General features: G+C 45.3%; 1 protein-coding gene across 1 annotated transcript in view; it reads right to left on the reverse strand.

Moving 5' to 3' along the window:
* The window catches only part of LOC116389012 (Down syndrome cell adhesion molecule-like protein 1 homolog), a 53,216-nt gene that overhangs the window by 15,558 nt on the left and 28,021 nt on the right, over positions 1-9,637 (reverse strand). The window contains exons 4-17 of the mRNA XM_031857397.1: positions 8,463-8,609; positions 8,095-8,373; positions 6,495-6,770; positions 5,858-6,154; positions 5,108-5,380; positions 3,918-4,202; positions 3,645-3,764; positions 3,374-3,550; positions 2,605-2,804; positions 2,200-2,296; positions 1,876-2,004; positions 1,621-1,788; positions 1,407-1,477; positions 217-525 (exon numbers count right to left, since the gene is read on the reverse strand). Coding sequence (XP_031713257.1) covers positions 217-525; positions 1,407-1,477; positions 1,621-1,788; positions 1,876-2,004; positions 2,200-2,296; positions 2,605-2,804; positions 3,374-3,550; positions 3,645-3,764; positions 3,918-4,202; positions 5,108-5,380; positions 5,858-6,154; positions 6,495-6,770; positions 8,095-8,373; positions 8,463-8,609 — 2,828 coding nt within the window. The remainder of the gene's footprint in view (positions 1-216; positions 526-1,406; positions 1,478-1,620; positions 1,789-1,875; positions 2,005-2,199; positions 2,297-2,604; positions 2,805-3,373; positions 3,551-3,644; positions 3,765-3,917; positions 4,203-5,107; positions 5,381-5,857; positions 6,155-6,494; positions 6,771-8,094; positions 8,374-8,462; positions 8,610-9,637) is intronic.

The following is a 9,637-nucleotide window of genomic DNA, read 5'->3' on the forward strand; positions in this document are numbered from 1 at the left end:
ATAGATAGATATATATATATATATATATATATATATATATACACCGCATTATTACTATACCACCAACCATGCTGTTGCTGCATTTGACTATATTTTCTATTCTTTTTGACAAATCAAAGGGATGCGCTTTAGGGTTCTTTTAATTTCTGTCTCTCTCCGCTCTCTCTCATGTCCTCCCACACTCCTACACACAGTCTAGCAGTCCACTCTCTCTCAGTTGTGTCTACACTCCTCTCGCCATCTACGTTCGTTTTCATCCATCCTTCTCTCCATGGCTCTCCTACCATCTTCCAACGTGGTAGCGTTGATCTCAGTACTGGAGGGTCCCGTCCCGGCTCTGTTGAAGGCCTGGACCACAACCCCGTACTGGGCAAACTTCTTGAGGTTGTCCAAGGTGTACACTTCGCTGTCTCCTGTAGCTTTCATCTCCACTATGCTGTACTGGCCGTTGCTGCCTGGACCGTTCTCTCTGTAACCGATCTGGTAGCCTCTGATCAACCCGTTCTGCAGCTCCTTCTTAGGAGCCTGAAAGAAATGTGATGATAGCTATTAAATTAATATTAAAGTGCATGGCATGTCAAACTTAAACTTTGTTTAGCTGCAATAAAATCACTGGTGAGATATTTTTGAATTTAGCAGTAATATGTACAATAATAACAGTAAAACGTTGAATAGCATCCCAGCTTTGTCTCACGGGTGTGACCGTGATTAGAAGCTTTCATTTAGGTTTAATTTCTATTTTTTTCAACAATATGCAGGTAAACGGTTGATGCCCAACAAAAAGGCACAGAATAAATGTGTTTCTGTCGCAGAGTGGCAGCGATGCAGTCAGCTGTGTGTGTATTTCAGTTAGCTGATAGCTTTTTAGCCAAATACACCATCCAAAACAATAAAAGTGAGCTAACTGTTCCCCATAGACATGAAGTTCCACTGTGTGGCAATGCAGTCAGTTGTGTTATCACTAGCGGCCCCTTCCGTCCGGGGGGCCGGTTAAGAGTGTGAGTGTATTTATGTTTGCATTACTGTAACTGATACTTTCACCAATGTCTAGTTGTACAGCTCAGAAGTATTTGGCCTCCTTTGTCATCTTTTAACTAACCAAAAAGTTTGTGTCAGTGCTTATCCCTCATATGGAAATACTAACAGCAAAAGCTTAAATATTTGCATATTTGCATTAATTCTTGCTTAAGAAAACAATATATAATAATTATTAAGCCTGTCATAATGCAGTGTATTAATCAATTTAATGTTTAGGCATGCTTAAACTTGAAGACGATTGTAGGTTAAGACATACAGGGCATATATATTCAGTTTTCAGGACAGCATTAACATTTAACTGAACTGTTGTGTAGACAGAGGTATTCGTTCTCTGGGTATAATAATAATAATCATAGTAGTGATTTTACCCTCCAAGTAACCCGTATGCTCTGCGATGTCATTGGTGTGAGGATTACTTCCATCGGTGGCCCATCAGGCGCTGTTGATGGAAGATAAGAATAAAAATCAAGTGTTAGCGTCAATATTCTTAGTCCTTAGAAATTACTATTTTTAGAAAAAGTAAAGCAGACGTAAAGAAAAAACAGACAAATGTGCTTTCTAGAGGAGAAAACAATCACTTACGTGCTTCCTCAGTACTGATTGTGAGCTCTTTGCTGGGCAGGCTTCGGCCTATCTTGTTGTAGGAGTACATGCGGATGCTGTAAACACAAGCCGGGTGCAACTCGACAATGTTGGCCTGGTTGTTGGTGGGTGAGATGTTCCTGGTTGTGTACATGTGATCCCAGGAATCTGTCAAATACAAAAAGATTTGAGAAGTTTTTAAGACGTGTATCTTAAAAACAATCGGATATACACGTCGAAATTTAGGATACCCACCTGACTTGTTCTTGTACTCGATGTCGTAGCTGGTGATGATGCTGTTTCCATCGAACCTTTGGATCCAGCGAAGGTTCATGCTCCTGTCCTTCACCTCCCTCACTTCCAGTTCAGGGGGATCTGGTGGTTCTGTATGATTGTGTGAGAGAGAGAGGAAGGTAAGAGCTTTTCACCTGCAGTATTTAACTAAAGTGTTGGGAGATCTGATTCAAACACATTTTCCCACTGGACTGTTTACATATCCACATAGACTGTGTTATGAGGCCTAATGTTTCAATCAATTAAATAAGGTTGTGAGACGTGTACAGTTTGTGCTAGTGATACCTTGCACAGTGAGTTGGATGAGCCCTCGACCCTCTCCATAGGAGTTGATGGCATGGCAGGAGAAAAAGACAGAATCTCCTCGCTCGGCTGGGTTCAGCTGTGAGCATCAACGCAAACAGAAAATGGTTACAATGTGTCACACTAATTCGCTTTAACTCCCGACAATAACGAAAGATTCCGGGTACTTTCCTACAGTTATGAGCCGAGAGGCATTTTGTAGCATTAGTGGCTTGTGGCCTTATTTTGAAAAAAATTACAATTCTTATTTCACAGAATATATTTTACAGAAAGAAAATTGAAGTCGCTGTTTATTCTCCACGCAGCATCTAACAATCCCTCTCAGTTATGGCGTGAGGGCATTATGCTGAGTTCAGGGTCTCCTGGGTGCGGTATTTGGTATCTAACCTTAAGCGTGGAGATGACTTCGTCGCCCTTCTTATTGATGGTTATGGAGTAACGGGGGTTTCTCTCAGCGTCAATGACGGTGTCTCCTCTCTCCCATCGGATGATGATGGGCTGCTCGCCACGCGCTGTGCAGTTCAGGTCCTTGGTCTGGCCCTTCCTCGCCATGGTGGTGTTGGGGTGGCTGGTGATCATGGCAGGAACTGAGCAGAAAAGCAGACATATGTCAGTGTGACGAATGGTATTATATGGAGTAATGAGACGAGGGAACAGGGATGTGGTATTGGAAACCGAGGATATATTACAGATGTATAGACATCTCTATTTCTGCACTTCGTTTTCCATTTTCATTTCACGCTTCAAGCCCCGCTGGCCCTCTTACTCTACCTCCTCCCTGTCCGCCTTCTTCTTCCACTCCCAATTCTTTTTCCACCTCCTTTCCTCAGACATAGATTATTGATTGAACGGGTTCCTGCGGTTTTGTTTTCATCACTAATTCATCAGTCCTTTTCCCCACCAAACATTCAGGAGCCCACAGACCGGCAGCCGGAACACATCAATCAATAGCAAAGATACCTCCATTTAGTGATGTGCAGGACGGAGACAAGGTTTTGTTAGGTTCAGTACAGGCTTTATAGCCTGGGGCAAAAGTGCATCTCAGAAGAGCTGACTTCCCTAAAAAAAAGGCTTGTCTCTGTGTACAGTGTATGTGCAATCCAGGAGATGTAGTTATGAAAGTGTTCAAGCCAAAGAGAGTATGATTGACACTTACTCTTGACAGTGAGGATCATGCTCTTACTGATGTCTGAGCCCACTCCGTTGGAGGCCTGACAGAGGTAGTACCCACGGTCGTCCTCAAGCACGTGTCGGATGAGCAGAGAGCCATTTGACATGATCTGGATTCGGCCAGTCAGAGGGACTGGGTGGTACTGCTGAGGGTTTCCTACACCTGCACCACACAAATTAAATGCATGTTAGCGCTTCAATTTCTCCTTGTTCACATGATTTTGTTTTTATGATGTTGTAGGGAGGGATAATGTTACCTTTAGCATGTTTCCACATGACTTTTGGAGGTGGGTAACCCTCCACAGAGCAGTTGAGAACTCCAGCTTTGCCGTAGATACAATCTTGATTGTTGGGCTGCACAACAAAACGTGGTGGCACTGAGAAACAAAAAGATGTGATTAACCTTAATGGAAGAACTAAAAAAAGTGTGTAGTGTTCCTAAAATAACATGTACAATTCTAAGCTCCCTCTGCACATCTGATCTGACCTAATTCACCATCATGCCATTCTCCCTTCGCTCAATCTCTCACCAGTAACAATCAACTGTCGTTCCCAGCTGACGGTGGCGGCGGCGTTGCTGGCGATGCAGGTGTAGTTTCCATTGTGCTTCAGTGTCACCTTGGATATTTGCAGGGAGCTCATGAACTCTTTGGTCTCTATTGCGACTCCAGAGGCGGAGCCTGGCACGATGAGCTGGCCGTCTTTGTGCCAGGTGATGCGTATGGGCATGTCCCCAGATGACACCACACAGGCGATGTACATGAGCTTCCCCACTGAGGTAGAGGGGATATCGAAGGGCTGGATGAGCGGCGGCACTGGGGGAGAGAGGAGAAGTCAGTGGAATAAAGGTAACAATAGACGTGGAATAAAGGTAGCGATAGATGTGGATGAGTGGCAGTGTGGCCATCTGGAGTACTGCTGAGAGAGAGAGAGAGAGCGAGAGAAGGTCATTGGCCAGTGGGCCCCTCCCCTGCACCCCCCATCTCCTGCAGCCCATAATAGCTGCTCTGGTTAGAGTCCAATTGGCAGGAGGAAGTCATTCCGTTGCCATAGTAATAGAGGTTGGGGTGGGGGTACTACAGCTGAGACATCTGGGGGATTTAATCTAGGCTTCATTATTATTCATCTAATTAAATCAGAGACACACTCGCACGCAGGCACATGCACACACACTTAAACACCTCTGCAGCTGCCCTGCTACCATCGTTACCCCTCTCACAGACTAAACAAAATGTACAAATGCACAGCGAAACATAAATCTATCCTAAACCACCATCTGAGTCTGTCAAGCATTACTGTAACGCAGCACTGCACAACTTTGAACATTGGTGTCTCCAATTGGTAGTGGTTAGATACTCTGATACCCAGTAATCTCTTTATCTAACATCTGTAAACTGCATACGTGTTTATTTATGTATTTTTTAATAGCAAATTCTGTTGTTGCTTTTTCCTAAATGAAAAAGAAAGGCAAAGAACTAATAACGGCTATTTCAGGTATTTTTTTGGGACAGATTGCTTTCTCACTACTGTTTTAAGAGACATTTTGAATTTTAGATACAGTGATGTGTTCAAGTGAATGTCTTTTGGAAAATAGGGTGAAGCCACAGTACATTCCAATCAAGTATCCACTGGTGGGTCACTCTATCTGGGTGTATTTGACCTTAAAACATTGCCCAGTGCATTTCTATCCCCTTGAATCCATTCTTCTCTTCACGCTTACCTTTGACAGTGACATGAACAGTCTGGTTGATTGACACCTGGGGCTGGATCAGAACGCTACACAAGTAGGTGCCCTCGTCTGCGCCCTTCTGCACGTCCGTCAGCCTCAGGGTGCCATTCTCAAAGACCACTTGACGATGATTATCAGGCAGCTGCATGCCGTCCTTCAGCCACTTGATGGAGTAATACGGGTAGCCAATCACGCGGCACGTTATGTAGGTGTTCCTGCCCGCCACTGCGGTGATGTCCCGCATGGGTCTGATTCGGGGTGGACCTGGAGACACAGGGAAGAGAGGGAGGGGATGGAGGGAGGAGACGGACAGAAAGAAAAGACAAAGAGGTCGGAGAGAGGGGCAGATGAGGTGAGGGAGGTCATGGCAGAGTAAGGGAGCAGCCACGGAGACGGGAGGAGGTGAAGAGATACAGGTTGAGGGATAGAGTGATTGGGGCAAGTTGACAGGTGGAGAGGGAGGTTAGTTATGCTCCCTTTACTAAAATCTGATTGAGAATATTTGTGGATTTTAATCTAATCAAATATGTGTATATTCATATTGAAGTGATTGTGTGTTTTTTCTAAAGTACCCTCAGATAGAGAGACAGAGAGATAGATAGATAAGACTAGATAAGAGAAGAGGAGAGGAGAGGAGAAGATAGTAACTGTGTTTGGAATTCAAAGTAATCTATGCCTCTCACTAGCCCTTGTGTTTGTATCAGGTGTAGAGTGCATTTATATTGAAAAGCAGACAGGCACCTCTTACGTTTATGCGCGCTTGGTACTCGGCGCTACCGGCCGAGTTGCGTGCGACGCAACGATACACTCCCCCATCTCGAATGAGCGGGCTGCTGACGTTGACGTGTGACACGGTCAGGCCGTCGGACAGGGTGTACTGGCTGGTCTTGTAGGTGGAGTCTCGCACCACGGGCTCGTCGTCCAGCGTCCAGGTAATGGAGGGGGGCGGGGCTCCTTTGGCCCCACACATGAGGGAGAAAGGCTCGCCGGGGTTCACCACCCGCTCGCTGAAGGAAGACACAATACGAGGAGTACCATCTAAGAGGAGACAGAGAAAACCAGAGAGAGAAAGATGAAAAATAAAGAAGGACATAAAGACAGAGTGGTGAGACGTTCTGACAAAGAAGCAACATGTTCAACAACTTCAGATCTGTTCATGCCCATCTCTCTTTATGTATCTATCAATGACATTTGCAACAGCAAACAATTTATGCACGGCTTGTCAGATGAAGAATAACAGTCAACAGTTAAAGTAGAAGCTGTAAACATAAAGAGCATGGTTTCCTGCTGTTACGATGCTGTATTAAAATGCCTGCTGCGTCTGTGTTTATACAGAATGTGCACTTGTTTAGTTCCCCGACAGTCTCTGTCCACATACCCTCGAGCAGAATAATGGAAAAGTCCTGAGCAGTGTGGCCCTTTCGGGAGGCGAAGCACTGGTAGGCCCCAGAGTGGAACTTCTGCGCTGCAGTGATCTGCAAGGTGTCGTTGTGTTGTCCCTGGATGGAGATGTGCTGGTCGGGGACAATGGACTCTGTGTTGCGGTACCAGTTGATGGTGTATTCTGGAGAGCCCTCCACAGTGCATGTGAAGAACAGTGTGCTGCTGATGCCAGTTTTCAGATTCTTAGGGGACAAGGTCACTCGTAGTGGATCTGAGAGAAGGACACGTGTTGTTCGTTAGAATACTAAAGGAAACATTTTCTTTCTTTTGGTCTATGCATTTTCTGCTTCACTGAAAAACAATTTGTTAGGTTGCCATATAAATAAAATATATTAGAAGTATTTATGCTTGACAGCTTGTTTTACTATATCTTGATATCCAAAGACTTTAAAAAAAATTCTATTGTTTTGGTCAATAATGAAAAGATTACCAAGTGGGGTGGTGCCACTGTGCAATGAATTATAATCATAAAGCGTGCATTCGTTTTTTGTTAATTGATTGGTGCTAGATAACACAACAGTAAAAAGGCTTCACAACCAGTAATCATCCATTAGATAAAAATAAATGTTGTGCTGCCAGATTTGTAATCATTTGAATTATACCCTTGCATTTACAGATAATATTAGATTATTACTCATTTGCAAAGCATTAACGATTCATCATTTGATTTATAAACACATTTTAAATCCTTTATAAGTATGTTGTATTGTCAAGTGATACCAATTACTCTATATGTATTTATATTCATATATACACACAAAAGGCGTTTACATTCATAGAGACAGCGAGAAAAAGAGAGAAAGCACAATCAGCGGTGGTGACTCAATCACTTCGACGCACTCATTAAAAAAGCAGCTGGAGATATCTCTTCACATCTCTGTCCACTTTTGCGTGTGTGTGTGTGTGCAAATGTCAGTGAGCAATAAGGCAGCTGGTGGTGTGTGCTGGGGGGCATCGCTGTGCCTCCCCCCCCCACCCCCCACCCTGTCAGAGTCACAGAGTGTGCTGCCATGATGTGCCCACTGGCAAAGCCTACCTCCTCTCTATTCTCTCCCTCTGTCGCGCCTTCTCTTTGTTTCTTTGTATAGTTTACACAATGTACATTTATCTCCGCCTCTCTAATTATCTTATCACATTGTAGATAATGTCATTCCAGCACTTTCTGGATGTCTGATCGTCCCTTCTGTGACCCCTCGTAATAATCTCCGTCTTCCTCGCCCTCCTCCCTGACGGTGAATGGTGCTGGCAGCTCTGTTACGGATTCGGTCTCACTGAATTACCGCCCCGTCTCTCTTTTTGAGACCTGATATGACGGGGCATCATACAGCTCACACATGTGTTTGTCACAGAGACACTCTAGGTGTGACTTATATGTGTGCCTCAAACCAAAAGAAGAGGAGCTTCTGAATGTGTCCATCTGCCAGGCTGATTCACTGAGAAGACAGTGCGGGAGTCTGTCAGGTTGTTAAGTGAGTTGTGAGTTGTGTGTGTGTGTGTGTGTGTGTGTGTGTGTGTGTGTGTGTGTGTAGTTGCACCTATAACGTGAAGCTGTCCAGACACCTCCTTTGAGCCAAAACTGTTGGTGACCTCGCACGCGTAGCTGCCACTGTCCTCCTGCCTCAGGTCGCTGATGGTCAGCCCCGTCAAACGCCGTGTCCAGCGGGCATCCGAGGGCAGCGGGCGACCATCTTTCAGCCAGCGCACGGTGGGGCTGGGGTACCCTCCCGCTGTGCAGGGGAGCTCGATACTCTGGCCTGCGTGCACCTCCCCTGCTTGGAAACTGTCCAGGATGGTGGGCGAGGACTCGTTGGGGTCTGGAGGGCAGAGATGGGTTAATTCTTTGGTCAAGACAAAGAGAATTATCAGACTAACATAAGTAAACTGACAACACCAAGCTGCTCACCCATTACAGAGAGCCTGGCTCCATTGCTTTGGCGCGTCTCGCCGCTGTACTTGTGTTTGGTGATGCACCGGTATGTGGAGAGGGCATCCTCCTTCTGAACATCAGAGATGTAAAGAGCCCCGAAGGAGGTCAGCGAGAACCTGTTACCTGAGGGAGACACATCCAGTAAAGACTTGCATTCATTTCCACAAAGAAAAACTGCTGACAGACTGCTAAAAAAGCCTGCACCAAGATGATCGCTCTGGTACAAATGCATTGTGCTCATTGCAAAACCATATTGTGCAAAGAACAAACAGCTGCCTGAACAGTTGGCACTACCTGCCTGATAATGTAGCTTCCCAAAAACCTGGCACTCTTTCAAGGCCTGGAGGACAGGCAGCGGTCACTTACACCACCCATAGACAGAGAAGAGACAGATTTACTGCCCCTCTACACGTCGTGTAGAACTGCACCATCATCTCCAAACTATCTAAATGTTTAAAGTGTAGTGACGAAAGTGGAAGGCCAAAGATCAAGTGTGCAACTATGTGATGAGAGCGGCCTGCTTTCTTTCATAGCAAGTTGTGCTACTCAAAGAACCGTGGTACATAACCCAAAGTTTCCATGCTGTGCCCACTCATTGGAGGAAGAGTGGGGAAACCAGAGGCACATGAATTATCCGTACTACTTCAACATAACACATCTTGCAAGAGCAATTGTCTCACAGCTTGCCGTAAGTCTGACATATTTCAAAATGGTTGCCGCGATACAATAAGGTTAGTTGAGGTTTGCCAACATCATTTCGTCTTTTTGCATCTAAGCTACAGGCCCGCAGCTGGATTGGCTGCGTTCAGTTGCACCTGTGTGTTTATCAGCATCAATATTTTATCTACAAGCTCTGTGTTTGTCAGGGTCTTGCGGAGGGGTTGAGCAGAAAAACTGAAGGTAGCAGTTATGGACTGTGCATGTGTTTGCATGGAATATACCGCATGACCCGAGAGGGAGGCACAGGCTGCAATTTCACAGCAGCCTTTGTTTGCCCCCCAGAATGAAGCCTTACAGGATAATGAGCACTTTAAGACTGCTACTCCCACAACACCGACGACTCGCCTGTCACAACACTCTGACATAGGCAAGGGGGGGGAGAGAGAGAGAGAGAGAGAGAGAGAGAGAGAGAGAGAGAGAGAGAGAGAGAG

The sequence above is a fragment of the Anarrhichthys ocellatus genome, unplaced genomic scaffold (assembly GCF_004355925.1).
Source record: "Anarrhichthys ocellatus isolate YVR2014 unplaced genomic scaffold, GSC_Weel_1.0 scaffold18, whole genome shotgun sequence".
In the NCBI taxonomy this organism is placed as follows: domain Eukaryota; kingdom Metazoa; phylum Chordata; class Actinopteri; order Perciformes; family Anarhichadidae; genus Anarrhichthys; species Anarrhichthys ocellatus.